The sequence below is a fragment of the Cynocephalus volans genome, chromosome 5 (genome assembly GCF_027409185.1).
Source record: "Cynocephalus volans isolate mCynVol1 chromosome 5, mCynVol1.pri, whole genome shotgun sequence".
In the NCBI taxonomy this organism is placed as follows: domain Eukaryota; kingdom Metazoa; phylum Chordata; class Mammalia; order Dermoptera; family Cynocephalidae; genus Cynocephalus; species Cynocephalus volans.
The window spans coordinates 56,206,853-56,224,992 of record NC_084464.1 but is presented as its reverse complement, the minus strand read 5'-3'; the positions used below and the strand labels follow the sequence as shown (position 1 = coordinate 56,224,992).

General features: G+C 31.2%; 2 protein-coding genes across 6 annotated transcripts in view; one reads left to right on the top strand and one right to left on the bottom strand.

Moving 5' to 3' along the window:
• Positions 1-15,468, bottom strand: part of RUNX2 (RUNX family transcription factor 2) — a 207,594-nt gene extending 192,126 nt beyond the window's left edge. The window contains exon 1 of one of the 2 annotated variants that reach the window (XM_063096835.1): positions 15,396-15,468. In XM_063096835.1, coding sequence (XP_062952905.1) covers positions 15,396-15,453 — 58 coding nt within the window. In that variant the 5' untranslated portion in view covers positions 15,454-15,468. The remainder of the gene's footprint in view (positions 1-15,395) is intronic. The other variant, XM_063096836.1, reaches the window with a different exon arrangement.
• SUPT3H (SPT3 homolog, SAGA and STAGA complex component) overlaps positions 1-18,140 on the top strand; it is a 547,871-nt gene that overhangs the window by 34,407 nt on the left and 495,324 nt on the right. The gene's annotated exons all lie outside the window — the stretch shown is intronic.

Here is an 18,140-nt window from a genome sequence, read left to right as displayed (position 1 = left end):
AAAAAGCTAATATGCTTTTTGATACTCCTAATTTTTAAAGGATTTTAAATTTGTGATAAGTGTATTTTTCTATGGGCTCTTAATAGTTAGTGGTGTGCCTATTGTAAAGTAAAATGCTTACTTGATTATGTTACTATTCTAGGTGATGTTCAAAGGGAAATTACAGATGTGGCTATCCACTGGAAATTTATAATTTAAGACAGTGCTCATATGGACGTGAATAAAGAGAAGGTTCAGATAGGAGAATGAAAAGAATAACAGTGCATGGATGGGCAACAAAGTGTATTATTTACAGCTAAGGGCAAGTCCGTTTTAAGGGTGAAGAGCAAGAGTATAGGTAAGAGGAAGTTTAGCCCAAGTAAATGAGAGAGTTCTCAACTGTATAAGAAGTAAAAAAAAGTTGAAAGTTTTGCTTAAAGTAGTCCAAGAAATTCCTTCAGAGGAGATGAACTTCTAGGAGCTCTCTGATGGTCTCTTAGTATGCTACTGAATTGAACAGAAGTTCTTTTTCTTTGTCTTATCTACTTCATATCCCTTTTTATCCCTCTAAATAAAAGAAATTTGAACTGTTCTTTGACTTGACAATTTTTCATATATATAATTGTTTTCTGTATTTCCGTTTTATTCAATCCATAGTCATGGAAAGGAAAAAAGACAAGAATAGACACCTGTGATTGTAAAATATTTTATCAGTACACAATTAGTATAGAATATCAAAGAAGGGGAACTAGTTGCAATATGAAATTCTATAGACCTGTCAGCTTGAGGCCTCTGCTAGCTAAGATTTTAGAATTGGTTGTTAAAAGACATGATTTGTGAACACCTAGGAGGTGAGTAGTAGAAACCAAATGGTTTGCCTCAGTAGTTGCTATGCTTCACAAACTGCTGTGTCAGAGCTACTAGATAGCTGTCTCAGGAACATGGGACAGATAAAGAGATTTTTAAACCTAAGCAAGGCATTTGACGAGTTTGTGGTGAGACATTGTTGACAACATGAAGTATAGGCTAGTACCTAGTTAATGCAGTTGTGCAGCTTTATAATTTATAGAGAGTCTCAAATTATTGAAGGCGTTGTTCTTTCTACAGGACCGAGTTATACACATAGGCCCCTCTCTCTTACTTGTTCAATCATTGTAGATAAACCGAGGGGTGAGTGAACCTAAGCATCTTCTTCAGATTTGAAAAGTTGCCTTTTGTAAATAGGATTAGATTAGACTTGCTCTTTTAGTCTCTTGAGTCCCTCACAGTTAGAAATTAGGAGTAAACTACCAGGATCTCCTCACTAATGTCAGAACTCTGGAAGTGATGAAGTGGACTCCCTTAGTTGAATGTTATTTTGAGCAGAGCTTCTCAAATTTTTGTTTTTCTTGAAGAGTTTGTTAAAGTGCAGATTCTGATTTACAATGTCTGGGTAGGGACTGAGGTTCTGCATTTTTAACAAGCTTTCAGGTAATGCTGATGCTGTTAGTTTGCGGACCACACTATTAGTAGTTGAGTTTATACTTAAGAGGAGTAATCCTTAGTAACTGTAATGATTTTGTCAGATCAGATATAGGCACTTTACATTTTATTTAATTTCCACAGAAAACTTTCAAGGTAGGTGGTGGTATTTTTATAGCTGAGGATATTGAACTTGCTTAAGGTTATATATAATAAGTGATATAATTGGGATTTAAACTTGAAGAATACCAAAACCATTGCCATGTCTGTCATGTTTCCACGAGATTCTATGGTTTTTGTGAGAATAATTTTCCCACTTAAAAATAGTTTGTAATTGGAGGACTCTGCTCTGTTAAACCTGAGCATGAAAAAATAGAAACATTGTATCAAATATGTTGTATGCAGGAAAAACAAGCTTATCAAATGTTAGAGCATATTATTCACTAAATTAAAAAAATTGTAATATATGTTCATGTTTTGTAGTTGAAAAATATTGGCATGTATATAAAAAAAAGTCTTCCATAACCCTACCACTATCTAAACATGACTATTATTACTATTTTGGTTTCCTCTTATACACATACACACCTCTGTATAATTTTTTTAAAAAACTGAGATTGGGTTGTATATAATTTAGTTTCCTATTTTTTCCACTAAGCACAACTTCAATAATGACAAAGACAAAACTCTTTATACTTTTAAACCCTTTCCAATTTCCTTCATAATCATCGGCACCATTATATTCTGCCCTAGGCTGCAGTCTTATTTTCCTTGTCTCTTCCAATAACTCTGCTGCCAAAATCTTCTCCTAGTTTCTTTGTAATATCTCTTCAACTTGCCCATGTTTTCCAAATCCACTTTCAAGATTTTATACTAAATTAATGACTACTGAATCACCATGCCATGCTTAGATTTAATCTCTTTTTCTTTGGTTGACTGTTCTGGCTGCACACAAAACCTTTTGTGTCTCTTACATCTTTTTAGTGACCTCTGATAAAATAAGTATGAACACTTGTGGAGTTTAAAGGCAATGTATTATTTTGCCCTGTCACCTTTTATTTCTAACCACATCTTTTTCTAACTTCTTGCCCCCTTTACCAGATAGGGTACCAGAATCTGAGAACTTGTAATAATATTGCAACTACTGAAGACTTTTAGCTCTTATTTGGTAGTTATTTCCATATCTATACTATATTTTGCCCATTTCATTGCTTCTCTTCTCTTACCTTGAGTCTTACACCATTGTACTCCTTACTAAGTTGCCAAGACTAACTTTTAACCTTTTTCACTGGATGTTTCTAATGAAAACAGGAAAATTTATGTTTTCTTTTCTAAAATGTAGTGTCTATAGTCTTATACTTGCGTGTGTATTTAGTTAATTTGAATAGGTGATTCTCTCTTATTTAGGCTTTTGAAAGTTGTTGGCTTGATCATTAAAACATTAATTACCTATCATATTAAATGTGAATGCAGAATGATTGGAGAAGTCTGTTGGCATTTGTAGATCCCCAAACAGCTTTCTCTTCTCAGTTCCTTATTTTTGTGAAGATGTCTCATCTAAGTACCATCCCTATGGCCTCTAGTCAGGGCATCTTTCCTCAGTGGAAATATATAGACTGAAAAATGTAATCTCACAGCTTTATTCCTATCCTCTGCAAGGGAAAAAAAGAAGCTAGAGCTCTTTTGTGGCTACTCTGAGAATTTTTGTTTTGAGTAATAATGTATTGGTTGTGGATGAAATTGGGGTGAATAGTACATGTCAAAGATATCCTTTCTAGAATCTTGTATAATACCTTTTTGGTAGGCAAAGAAAAAAGTACAATTATTAATGGATCTTTGGGAATATCAAGTGAATTAGAATTTAAGACATTATAATTAGAAATTAAAATTTAGAAATTAAGGTAGCCTAGGCCATTTAGCAGAAGGGTAGGGGTGTAGGCCTTTTTAGGTAGGGCAGTGAGACCATGGTATAGGGAATGATCCAGATAAATATAGGAACTAGGATTTGGCTCCAAAACTGACTGACACCAAAGTCCATGATTATAACTATTATTTTAATTTTATAAATAAGGAGGATTATAAATTCTTGGTGTTCAATTTAAGAGTTTAATTTTTAACTCAAGTGGTATTTTCATATCAGATGAAGTGTATTCTGTGTGGTGTGAACATTGAATAAGATTATTGATTATAATGATTGGTTAAGAATGATCTAGTTCCTTGAAACTTGCATTTTCTGATCAAACCTGACCTAAATCTTATCCCTTCATATATTTTTATTTTTTCTTAATTTCTTTGGTTCTCTCTGACTAGTGTTATGTAAAGATTTGTGTTAGGATAATTTGGAGCCTTGAAGATTATCTCTCTTTTTGTATTTTGTCAGTTTGGAGTCATTATGTTTCTGAGAACTAAACCTTTACAGATGAAATTGAGGACTAGAAAGTAACTTCAGTAAGGTTATCGTATGACACTATAAAGTTGTAGTTAAGAGTTAAAAGGCTTGGGTTTGAATCCCGGCTCTTCAACTGTGTGACCTTGGGTGAGTTTTATTACCTGATTCTCAGTTTCTCATCTGTAAATAGCTATGATACCCATCTCATATAAATGAGTTGTGAGAACTAAAGGAAAAAATATTTATAAAGGGTTTCACACAGTACCTGGCACAGTAAACACTCAACAAAGAAAAGCTAACATAAAAACAAAGTATAGTTTTAATTAAGGTATCCTCCATAAAAATCATGGGCTGTGTTAGGCACACTGATTTTTCAAAATATGTTAATATGAGTCTAATTAAATTAATTTAAAGTTTAAAATATTAAAGTTTTTGAATAGATTCATTATGTACTTAAAATAGCTATTTGTGTTTCATACTTTTAATTTTTTTTGGCAGTTGGACGGTATAGGGAACCAAACTCTTGACCTTGGTGTTTTAAGGCCACACTCTAACCAACTGAGCTAACTGGCAAGTCCCAGAATAGCTGTTTGAACCTAATAGAAAAATAAAGATATTAGTGTTTTTGACTGTATTCATCTTATTGAATTGTCTGCTTTTTTATTTGTCTTATTAATATTACTTGCTGGATATATAACCATTGACTAACATTTCTACTAGAAGAAAGGGAAGGAAATAAAGGAACTGTAATGTTGTGTTTCTTGTGAACAAGCTTTATAAATGTTTAATTTGTAATTAATATATTTTGTATAGTATATTCATCTTTTCTTTAGCTTATTTCTGGGCGTGTTAAAAGTTAACTGCATATTGACTCCCACACTTGGCTGGGTTACTTGCAGAGCTTTGTTTTAAAAAAAGTTCCCGAGTCTTTATCTCCCCTCCCACCCTTTTGCCTCAAGACCTACTCCTGAGGCAGTTCTGTTGACCAGACAGATTTGGATACCATTAGACTATAACAAGTTATCTATAGTCCAGCGAACTCTTTGATGGAACATACTCTCTCAATCCTTTTTTAAAGCCATATGGCCAAGTATTAAGGCCACTTAGTTTACTTTGCAAGATATTTATGGCAAATATAAGTCTCTTTTAAAGAAAATTTGTGAACTATTTATGCCATTTCAGAACTCTACTAATTATAATATAAAATGATCATATTTTAAAAATGTTTATTTACATTTAAGTTTGAGTGGATCCTTTTTTAAAAAACAATATATTTCAGATAGGCCATCAAACATACATATATTTTTAATTTTTGTTATTCTTATATTAGCATATTTGTATGTTTTATGTTACCTTGCTTTAGTTCATCTCATGAAATGGTTTATACAAGTGTGCTTCCAGAGCAGGATTGGGACTAGGGTGAGGTAAGCAAAATGCCTAGGGCACAAAATTTAAGGAGGCTCTCACTTTGAGGGTTGTGCAGGAATGAGTAACTCCCTCCTTAAATTTTGTGTCCTAGATGCCCCTTTGTCTTATCCTAGTCCCAGCCTTGCTCTAGACAAGGAGGCTGCATATAAGTTTTTTGGATTTTAGTTTGGCATAGTCTCATATATGCTTGGATGTTTTATAAAAGTTGATGACAAGATGAAAATAACGTAGATGAACCCAAATTTATATTACCTAGGATAAAAATAAGTTAACTGTTTGACTGAAAATAAGTAGCATTATGATTTTATGCTCAGTAATTGTCAGAGCTCCAGAAATTCCTTTTCAGTAGAATCTTGTCTGACACTGAAATATGATTGGTCGTTTTACCTACTGGCAGCTACCTGAAGTTAATGCTCTTGTAGCTATCATTAGTTTCTTAATTTGAAATCTAGTACTGTTAGCTGTTAATTTAAGCTTATGGATGATCATTGAAGTAGTAAGTTAGTGACTCCAGTTGTACTGCATTTTATTAATTATTTTAGAATTCTTTCAGAATTTGTCTATGGTTTTTTTTTTTTTTTTCTTTTGAGTGCTACATCTGGAAATGCTCAAAAGTGGTTTGCCTTTTTAAGAGAACAGTCTGCAGTGAAAGTATTACTTCTTTAGAGGTGAGGTTCAAGTTAACGAATGATGAACCATAATATGAGGAAGCATAATATTGTGAATTACTATTTGGCAAACATACCTAATGTAGGCATTAGCCGATGAAGTCATTAATAAAGTACCACTTGCAGAAAGCTAAAGAGATAGGCTACACAGAACTTTCTGTGTAAACTCACAGAATGTAAACTAGAGTACAACTTAGTTTATTCAATAAGGACTAAATTCTATAAGTTTAAATTTGATATGTTTGTAGGTTCCATGATTAATGTGTAATTAGAGTATGAAAGAGGCATTTAGAGTCCGTTAAAATTTGTAGGTGTGACATCATTGTCAAGTCAGGAGTTTTATTTCTTAGAGTTTATTTAAATGTACTTTTTTTCCCCTAAAATAAATTTTTATTTCTACTTACAGTGGTACTGAAGTAAATTTTCCAAAATAGAAATATTTAATATTTAGGACCATTGGTAGTGTTTAAAATAAACAAAAATAAGCCCATAACAAGCAAGGGTAGGGGGTTATCTAGATTTGTTTTTAGCTTTCTTTTTCGTGGCTTCTCAGGAGTGTATCATATTATAAATACATTCAAAATGTTTTGCTCTGAGGATATGTAGCATTCCTATAAAGGTTAAATCAATAAAAATGATTTGGACACATTCCTAAGCATGGCTAGAACAGGTAGCCCGTTGTTTTAGGTACCCTTGAGTTTCTGGAGCAGATCATTATGGCGTAGCAAAAGAACTTACTAAAAGTTGCTTTCTATGTGTAGATGCGTCAGCTTAAAAAAAGTAAGATTTTCTAATCATCTAGAAATTGGTATTTTTAAAGTAGCCCTGTATGTATTGATTTAATTATGCATTTTATATGCAGTTAAAGTTTTGTTGGAGTGTTTTTTTTTTTTTCCTTCGAATGCTGAAGATACACCATAATTGATAAGGAAGAGGTATGTACAGGGAAAATGCGATGGGTAAGCCTTTACAGCAAATTTAGAATAAATGGCAGTGTTGTGCTTAATGAAAGTTTCACACATTATAATCGCAAAATTAGGAATTAGATGCGATTCTTTTTAGTCTTGCCAGGTTAGAAGAAAATTCTGTAGTCATTGGGACATTTTCTGTTCATTTGAGCAATTCAAAAGGCAAGCTTTAATTTGAGCTTTTATTTTAAAAAGGATTTGTGTATCTCCTATGCTCAGGGTTGGCTTTTCTGTATGTTATTGTTGCTAGGTAGTTTTATTTTATGCATTTGTTTGCATTTTTCTTGTTCATTTCATATGTTTTTAATATGTAAGTTTTCACATCACACTGTTTTTACAGAAACTTTTCAAAAAATATCTTTTTGTCAGTTTATAATAATGAGTAAAGCCATTTTTCTCAACATTTCCTTTAAAACAGCATTGAAGGTATTAGAACTTTTTGGATCAAAAAACCAGAATGAATTCACCATATATCTGAGTGAAGAAGGTTTAAACAGAGGTAGAAAATTTGAGTTACATATATTAATGAAGTTTCGTTATAGAAAATCTCTTCCTATTTTCTTTATGCATGTGCTATATGAGGGTACTTCAAAAAGTTCATGGAAAGATTTATATTATCTTTTAATTATATTTTTCCTCAAACTTTTTGAACTTATTCTTGTATAATTACTTTGTAAATAAATACTTTATAAAAAAATATTGTGTTACATTATTTGTTAGAGCACATGATTTAATTTCATTGCTGAGCAAATTGTTTGACTACATCTCAGTAAAAAATTTAGTATATATATAGGGTGGTCTAACCATTTAATAATTAAATAATTTAGCAATCTAAGCCAAATAGTTTGCTCTTTTAAAAAAAGTTATTTAACTGTGTCTTGATAGATTCAGATTTTATTTTATTTTAGTGTGTCTTGATAGACTCAGAATATGTATGAAAATACAAATAAGCCTACTAATTAGCATGTGACTCTAAATTTTCTTTCTGGGTACTTGTGAATGATAATTTTAAAAAATGCCTTTTTGTGTTTTCTCTAATATATTGGTGCACTACAATATTCTGCAATATGCTTATGTATGTTTTAAGGGAAATATATTGTTAAATATTACTGAATCAAGAATGATATTCTTCTGATTAATACTTATTGTCCTTATCTAGCTTACATAATAACTCTTTTAAAATGAAAACGTTTTAAAACTAAGTTTCTTCCTAAATTACAAAGATAGTTATATGTATGTATGTTTAGTTTTAACAACTGAGAGAATGTAAAGAATTCTGTGTGAACAGAGGAGTTTCTGCGTGGAGAGAAGGTCAGATTAATATGGAAGGTTGGCTTTCATTACTTTTATGTTTACATTGCTTTACAGATGCAGTGTACTACATTGTCTTTCTAAGTCGTATCTGCTTTATGGATTATCTTCTTAAATATTTTCCTTTTTGTATTAAGTTTTATATTTGTAAGAGTAGGAATAATTTTTTCTGCATTTTGTCAAAACCTGAATTATCTAAAAGTTTTATGAATTTCATGAGAGGTAAAAATTAATCTTGCCAGATTATCTTTTGTAACCAGTTATCTTACCTAATGTTAGGATGCTAACTGTCTTGATGAAAGTTTTCTTGCAGATTACTTCTCATAATGTCTTAAAATTTTTGAATTGGGTGGTTAGGTCCTTAGTATGAAATGCTTACATGTTTTTACAGTTATAAGTTTTACATAAAACATGGTGATTGATATAATGTAGATTAGCATAAAGAAGTTTTCTTTCTGTGATACTGTACTGTTGTTGCAGATATCTGTAATCTGATAACAAATTATGAGATAAAATGACAATTCACTTTTCTCCAAAAAGTAGTTTTTTTTTAACTGAGGTGAATTTATATAAAAATATCTTACAATAAAATTATTATTGATTAAAGGGAATCTGTCATCCTGTACCTTTTTGCTACTCATGTATCTGTTTTCTAAGATGAAGTTACAGTGATACAGTGATGTGTTGGAATATTAATTTTAAAATATACTGCATTACTACATAGTAAAGTAAGATATATGCGATGATTCTTTTCAGCTTCAAAATGAACTGACATTGTTTAGATTCATTTAAATAATTTTTAATCATTTGGTAGAAATAATAATAATAATAATACCTTTTCACTTAAAGATTATCCTGGGAATTTGAAGTCTTAAATTGGGAAGTTCAGTTCAGAAGTTTTAAATGAAAATTAATTATAGTAATTGCTATAAAAATCAGAAATTAAAAATCCAATGGTTAAATTGTTTACCCACATTACATGGGCAATGAGTAAGTATATAGAAAATATACCTGTTTATCTCCAAGCCAGAGTTGTTCTTTGTAATAATATTCATAAGTAGGGATTTATTAGCCAATTAATTCAATTCATATTTGTCCTTAGAAAGTCTAATAATTGTTTAACTGATGTCAGTTTCTAATTATTATTACTTAAGTTTATAACTAGAAAATAATGTTCTTCAGTTTTACAAGTATTGTATTGATTGTTTTAGTCTTGAATTACCTAGTAGATGCCTAGTCTCTGCAATTGGCTTTACAGATTGACATTTCTCTGTTAGTGTATGCAAAAAAAATAATTATCTCTCATGAAAGAACTACAAACAGTACCTCAGTTAAATAACTTACATTTGTTTTTTTCTTTTTTCTAGTTGTAATCATTATCCCAAGTTCTATAGTCACTGGTGTGTATGTGTTCACACTCAGGCATATGTATATACTATATATAAAGATTTTAAGCTGGACTGACAGCTAAAAGAAATTTAGGTTGAACATATGTGACAACTATTTTGTTTCTGTATAAAAATATGTCCATGTCTACATAAGTTTTGTGGAATTCCACAGCATCATCATTCTGATTTTTCCAAAGAAAGACTGGGCATATACATGTTTTTAAAACCGTATTGATGATTGTTATTGTGATTTGGCTAGCATTTTTCCTTTATTTGCTGTTTTTTTTTTTTGCTTTTACTGAACCTCAAAACCGATTTAGTTGTGAGATATCTGACCATAGGGAATACATAAATAATGGCTTGGCACACTCACGATTTGTGTAATTTAGGGGAACCTATAAATGTGTATTTAAGTTCTTGGATTTTTAACTTGGTCTTTTGTGTAAATATGTTTATAGTTAATGGTATAATGATTCCAGTAGACACCACTGATGTAAAAGATGAAAAGTAAAATAAGATTAATTTATTTGACTTTGTGGTAAAAAATTATTTGCCTTGCTTAGGATACTTAGATATGCCTTGTTAGGAATGTCACTAATCTAGTGTAATTCTTATGTGTAATTTCTTAAGAGAAATGGCAATAGAAATAGTGGAGATAACAGAGTGTTTAAACTAGTTGCCAAAATAATTCTAAATATATTTCTGTGAATAATGTTAACTTGGTAAATTTTCTAACATCAATATAATAAATCTTCAATATCTTAAACATTATTGAAAATTGCGTTAACTTAGTATATCTATATGTTGAAAAATTTCTTGTGTTGTAGGTAGTTGATTTAAAAGATGAAAATTAAAAGGACTCAATTCTACAACTCGTCTTATTTGGGATTGTTTTTTACATCATGTTAAATGATGCAGTTTCTATTTATTAGTAGAAGAAAGCATGTTTAAGAAAAAAATATGCGTTAAAGTTAAGCTCTTGTTCAGTAACAACAAACCCTAAAACGTTTGATATGGTGTTACTTATTTCCATCCAACACTGTTCCAAACCTTGAACCCAATGTCCTTAATAGTATAAAGGGGAGGAAATTCCTTAGAATTCTATATAAGGTGAAGATATTACATACAATATGATAAAAGAACATTTAATTTCAGTTGCCATATATAGGTCTTAAAAAAGTTATGTGGGAATGTATGGTCTGTTTTATGTGTATTTGCTGTTTAATGGACAAAAACTTGTACTTAACTGTGGTTAATGTTGTAAGGAAACTCCCTTTGAATTCCCTATAGAATTTCCCTATTATTTTTTGAATTGTAACACATTAATCAACATACATATCCAGTGAATTCCATAATCTTTTTGAAATGGCAAGAGATTGTATTAAGGTGTATAATTTCATTATGTGAGACTTCCTTGTCTAAAGATTTGTTTTAAAGTATTAAATATTTCTGATTTGATAATTTCCACATACTTTAGACAGTTAACTTAGGATATTTTACTATTTAGAAAATACCAAGTATTGGAGTTTATTGTTACCTTTATTATGGGAGTTTAATGATTTTTTTTTTTTTTTTTGGAAGAATTTTATCTTCAGTGAAAGTTATAGAGTTCATTGTTACAGGAGGAAAAAGTAGAACGTTAAGGTAACCTGTTGGGAAATCTCTGCCTAAATTAGCATTGGTTTTGCTAGCACTCGTTTAATAATAAGTCTGGCATGGTAAATGACTAGAAAAAGTAGTTATGCTTTTTCACTATTACACTTTTAGTATGGCAGAAAGGATTATTTTAAAAAAATTAATTGATTGTATTTGTCTGTTTGACCACATGTGTAATATTTTTAAAGAGACTCTAGAGGTAGACTCTGTTTCAGTCAACCCTTTATATAAAAATATTTTTAAAGACTTGTTAGGTAATAGTATTTGCAGTCTTAATGCTTTTGATGAGCTTTTTTTTGCATGACTTCACTATTAAGAGTTGTCATATCTTAGTATCCTGGAACAAGGGTTAGAACAGCACAGAAGGTTGGTATTTGTATGCTTTGGAGAGGAATTTGAGATGTTACCCTGTTTTGCTATCAGATTTCAAGTATGCACGGGTGCATCATTAATCATAGGAAATGCGAAAATAAATAATCCAGTTCCATTAGATTTTTTTATATGAATACTTACCTTTTCCTTTTTTTATATATACAGTTGAGGTATTTAGGTAACCCCTAACCTTTTGCTTCAACAAAGGCGTACAGTATAAAAATATTACTACAGTTTTCATGTTAGCAGTTCTTGAGAGGGAAAAAAGCCTTCTAGATAGGTATTTGTTGGGGAAAAAAAAAGTTGCAATACAGAATGTCTTAACTCAGCCCCAATATAGTACTTGAGGACCACCAGTGTGTAAAATTGAAAGCACATGAATTTTGAAGCACTAGAAAAGGTTTGTAATTGATTAGCGCTGCTTAAAAGTACTGAGGTACAGTGAATTTGATTTGTGAATGGTTCTATTCAATAAAGATTAATTCTTTGTGTTTGATGAAATCTTAGTGCCTTCAGTGAGTTAGCTTCCCCCTCCCCCAGAGTTTGTTTAACCATCAAATATTTCAGTGTTCTTTTAATAAACTGGAACATTTCTTTCTTACCGAATTTGACTTTAGCATGACTGATTTAAACAAGTCAGATTATCAGTGATTAGCTTGAAGGGTGTAATAAAATAGATTAATTTTTTATTCTTTTAGAAGAACTAAAATCTATCATAATGAAATCATGTATATTTCATGCCTTTCTTGTGACTGAGAGACTGTCAGGAGGTTCACAACGATGAACATCTTTTTCTGTGATTTCTTTTCAGTCTTTTACATTTCAAAACATTTTTAACATTTGAAAGTGAAATCTTTAAAGACTTTTAATGTAAATTAGGATTAGTTATTTACAATTTAAAATAATTTATAATATCGGTCTTTGGGAATTGCATTGACATTTTTAGCTTTTAGTATGTATTAGAGTGGTCTATGTTCTTGACTTTTTAATTCCTTTCCCTGGATTTTAGAATTTGGCTCTCTTATTTTAGAAGCAAGTTAAAAAACTTTGTCACTACTAAATCTTGAAATTATAAAATTAACATTATTGATATGGACTACAGTTATTGCTTTGGAAATCAGTGTTCACACATAATGTTGAATCAGTTACAATGGTCAGTTACAAAGATTTTATGTAGAAATTCAGTCAGCTGATATATTTTTATAATTAAGTACTTAATTATAAGATAGTCCGTGAGTTGCATCTGTCATTTTCAGCAGGCTTTATTTATGATAAATAATGGAAAGGTTTTGAGTAGTACAGATTGAAAATTCTTGGTTAATTCAAGGTGAAGTATGCTGAGAGATCAAGGACTCTGAGTGTCTCACCCCCCTCCCCCAAAACACACACACACACACACACACACACACACACACAGGCGCACACACATGCATGCACGCATGCACACTTTTCACTCACTACGTTTTGAGATGAGGCAGTCGGTCAGTGTGCGTTTTGTCCCTCACGTAGGAAAAGCCTAAACTTTCTTTTTAATTATTTTACAAAATTGGAGCATATCTTTATGACATTTCATTAGGTGGTTATGATAATCATTATGTGAGATTTAAAGCCTAAAGTGACGTTTGAGACTTCAAATGGATTATAGAATGGGGAAATGTTTGCAGTGTGATGATAACCTGTACATAATGTCCACTGCTCACCTGTAATTAGTCTGGTGTAGTGGGTTCATGTTAAGTTCTCTATCCAAACTCTAGTGTACTATTTGAGGGAGAGGGGGGAGGGTGAAATCCATTTTTCAGAAGAGGAAGAATTAGTTATAATGTTAAAAAAAAATGACATGCAACAGAAGATGATCTTTATTTAGGTCACTGTTATGCTTTGTTTAGAAACTTAGTCAAGTTTTGGAAATTTCAATGCAGAATAATATTAAGAATGTCACAGAAATATAAGACCCCTGACATGATAGAATAAGAAGCATTTTAACATATTCTTTTTGGCAATTTTAACATATTCCTTGTGACAGCTTTATTTCTAATGCTGAAATATTCCTTGAAATTTATGTTATTCCCAATCTGGTTAGAAAATTTTTTTTTTTTTTTTTTTTTTTTTAAGTCGAGTAATATTGTGAAAGAGTAACTTAACTGCTTGATATACCTGCTTCAAGTTCTGCCTCCATATAACAATAGTTTTAACCATTTTTTTCCCCTCATCTTTTGGGCAGTAAGAGCAAAAGTTCCCGTATATAGCTATAATTATAATGTGGGAAGTAATGCAGCCTAGTTTTATTTATGTTCTGCTTCCTAATGTAGAAATTTTTAGAGTAATGCTTAATATCCACCATTAAATTATTTTAAATCTGTGAGTATTGTAAATATTATAACTGAGGGGGCCTACTTACAGCTATTGAGTGGGATCACTACAGCAATTTTACTTTTTTTTTTTTTTTTTTTGTAAAATATAAAGTATATTTCCTCACCATTTAAGAGAAACCTTTTCCTCCCCACTTCAGGTTTAATTATTTCTCTTTGATCTAAACTAAGAATGATCCTCTAGTAGTAGCCAGTTAAAATGTGTGAAGTAGGAGGAGTAAAGGAAACTCCAATCATTATTTGTAGGTTACAAAGCAAAATTAATATAAGTATACAGCAAAAGGATTTATTTTGCAGGAAATTTTAAAAAACTTGCCTTGTAGTTGAAACATGTTGGACATCGTAAAGAGAATCTTGTAAGTGTTTAGATATTTTACTATAGTATCATGTCAGCTGATGAATATTGAAGTTGTTTACTTATCTGTGTCAACACTAACTTGAAGTTAAATATTAAGGGGCTATATTATGTCTGTTTGCTTTTAAAGTCTGGCATGATTTAATAGGATGGCTCTTTTAAATCATTCAGGGTATCTTACGGAACTTCATTTTTCATGAGACTAAATGGTATTCATTTTGGTGGGTCCAAGAATGTGATAAAAGAATCTTAGACGTTTCAGTGTTTGCTGTATGTGTCTAATAAGCTCTGTGTATGGATAACAGTGTGTAGTTGTAAAATCAGTATTATATAGAAAAATACAAAATTGCATGTGAGTTTTAAAAGACTTCTATGAACTTTTTAAGATCCTGGGCAACTATAAAGATCTTTTAAAGACGGCTATGATGTACTTATAATTTTATTTCATTTGAATGTATGTTTCAATTATATAAAGTTATTAGAAACAAACTTATGTAGATATGGTGAAGTTTAAAAATGTAAATAGATTTGTTTTAGTTGAGCTGGTTAAAATGTTAACTGTACTGCAGGTTTATTTCTGTTTTATACGTGGTATACCATAATGTTGAGATAATTCTGTGGTCTGTTATTTTCTAAAATTGCTTCCTTTTTGAAGTTTGCTCAAAAATTGGGAGCTGCCGGAGTCAATAATTTATAATACTTTGATTAATTTCACATCTAATTTTATGCTACTGAGGGTTAATGAGAATATTAAACTGCTTCTTTTGCTGTTTTAACACCCTTATTTCTATTACTATAGAAAACATTTTGATTAATGTGAGATAATGTAATTTTGTATATTTCAAGTCATTACTCAGAAATTATATAAGTTATCGATGCCAAATGCAAATATGTACAGCAATTCATTTTTCAGTTTTTAGTGCAGCAAAATAGCATTATTATTATCTTTAATATACTGTTATCTGGAAAAGCTAGCAGTTCCTCTACTATTCACACCTTTATGTTTAACAGATTCACATCTTACAGGATTTTAAAATATGATAACACTTACCCCAAAAGAAGTTTTGCTGACATGGTGTCACTGTGCTGAAGAGGCTGTTTGATGCCATAGTCCCTCCTTTTTTTTTCAGATAGAACTTGTACCCTCTGTTGTAAATACTGCTTGCAGCCTTAAACTGAAAATACAAACCATACCCAAACCTTGTTTTAGTTTTACAGTATGCCTTGAGTACATAGACTTTATATTTATTTTTTTCTGTCAAGAAATTATGTAGCTGGTAACATGTGAAAAGCAAGGAAACAAAACAAAAAGAATGAGCAAATATTTGAAGGACCTACTATTACTGCATAGACTGTGGTTAGAGAGCACTCACTGACTCTGTTGGTCTCGGTGGCTGGTAGTGACCTGCGGAGATTAACCATTTAAAAACCAGAGCCTTCTTGCTGTCCTCCTGGAGAAAGTTTGCACCGCACTTGTGGTTCTGTGGTTGTTTGTGAGGCGAATGAAGCATTCACACAATCCAAAAAAGCAAAAGCTTTAAAACTCCTTTTTTTGCAAGCACTATTACTGGAGAGACAGAATCATGTGGTTTGTGACCTCACAGTACTCAAAGTAAAGTGGGACTGCCTACCACTGTGGCTTTTCCCCCTTGCTCTCTCTTTCTCTTTCTTTCTCTCTCTCTGACAAAAGGCTTGTGGTAAGGCCTTTCCTGGCATCCAGAAGGATATAGCTTTTTAATTTTTGTGACTCATGAGGATTTGGATAGAATACAAATGCTAAAGGAGCCCAAGCTCTCTAAGGTTAAGCATTTGCAGAGCAGAGCTCTGCAGTTAAGGGCTTTCCTTTCTACCAACCCCCTCACCCCCCCCCTTTTTTTGCGCCTCCTTTTTTTAGGTCATTATTGTGTCTGTGGAAAAGTGAGCAAAATTGGCTCAAGAAGCTGTGTGAAATTCTGAACAACAGTGATGATTTACAATAATTTACATCTTTGGATTGTATCACATTCTGGGGTCTGCTTTGTATTTGCTGGGTGGCTGGATTCCTTCTGTTTTCCTTTTTCTTGTCTTCTTAAACTTGTGAATCTGTAACTCATTGTAAAAAAAAGTATACCTTTCTTAAGGTCTGGTTGCAAACTGCTTGCTGGGCTTGACTGTAATTGGCTTTCTTGAAAGTGTCAGTCTGGGGATTCCTTTACAAATATTAAATCATGTCTGTCTAGTTTATTGTCAATATTAAATGGCAGCTTGTATAATAAAGATCAAATGTAATTAGAATCTTTTATATTATGTATACCTTTATCTCATGACTAGTTTGAAGATCTTAAAAAAATGAATAGCAAGATTTTAATAGTTATTAGGTGAATCTTAGTTTTCTTGCGCTTATGATTGTAATAATTTTTATCTTTCAGGGAAATGTATTTATTTTATATAATTCTTTAAGTAGTTTGCACATTAACAGAGCTTTCGATAGCAAAATATATATATATATAAAGTAAAATACTTACATTGTAACTTAGATTTTTCAGTATTAGATTTTTTGAGCTCAGAATGGAGTGGGTTAACAGAAGCTGTATTTTTTTGTTTATAATAGAAGCTTTGAAATAAATTACAAAATGCTGTGTATAGTAAGGAAAAATACAGACAGAGTATGTTAGTTGTCTCGATTTGCTAATTCTGATTCAGAAGAAAATTGGAAACATCTTTGGGAAACTATCTCCTTTTTTTCCCCTTTGGACATGTATGTATAGAACTCATTTTCTTATTAGAATGATTATATATCATAGGCAGTGAATGTTGTATTTATGAATAGAGCTTCCTGTTTTCATCAGTTGGGAGTGATGGGGTATTTTTCAACAAAAATTATAAAGGCGAACAGACCAATTTTCTAGGCACTTTTTGCATTTATCCATGCCACTCTGAATTTGCATGTTAGACTTATTTCTAGTGTGATAGTAATTAGGAGTGGCATGAAGTAAATGCCTGGGAAGGTAGGTGGAGATAGTGAATTAAAAAAGATTATTTGGGGTATACAATGGGACTAGAGCAGGGGAAACATTCAGAAGGGTGTTAGAGCTAAAATATCCCTGCGTATGTTCTTTCTAGCACAGTTCATTTTTTACTTTTGGTTCATATATAAAGATAACTATACAAACATGTTAATGTTTCTTTACAAGAAAAAAAATTTTTTTTTTTTTTAAGTACACTGGGAGGACATGGGAATTATTTTAATCCTTTATTATTCAAATGTCGAGAACTTTTTCAGAATAAACTTTTAATGATAAAAATCCAGAAATACATTTTGGTGTTTTTGTTTTAAATACAGATTTATCATACCTTATTGTGCATATAAACAAGTCTTACGTTGAAAAGTAAAAGCTTTCATTTAATGTGCAATTATTCATACAAAGGAGACAAAAGTTGTTTAGTTATTCTCTTTCATAAATAAGGTTTGCTGGTATGATCTATAACTCTAATTAGTATCCAAAGCAAATAAAAGGTGGGTTTTGTCCATGTGATTTGTGGAATTTCCAAACATAGTTCCGTATAACTATATAATAGCAGAATCAGGCAATTGAAAAAAATTAGGCAGCTGCTTTAGTATGGAGAGCAAATGGTTTTCTTCTTTTAGAATGAGCTTATAGTTCCTGTGTTAGGATTCTCTGACACATTTTATAATCCCAACTTTTGCTAAATATTGTCTTTCTTAAAATTTATTTATTTATTATATATACTTTGGTCCTCTATATTGACCTGATATGAATTTGAATAATTTTTAACATCTATTTGTCTTTTAACT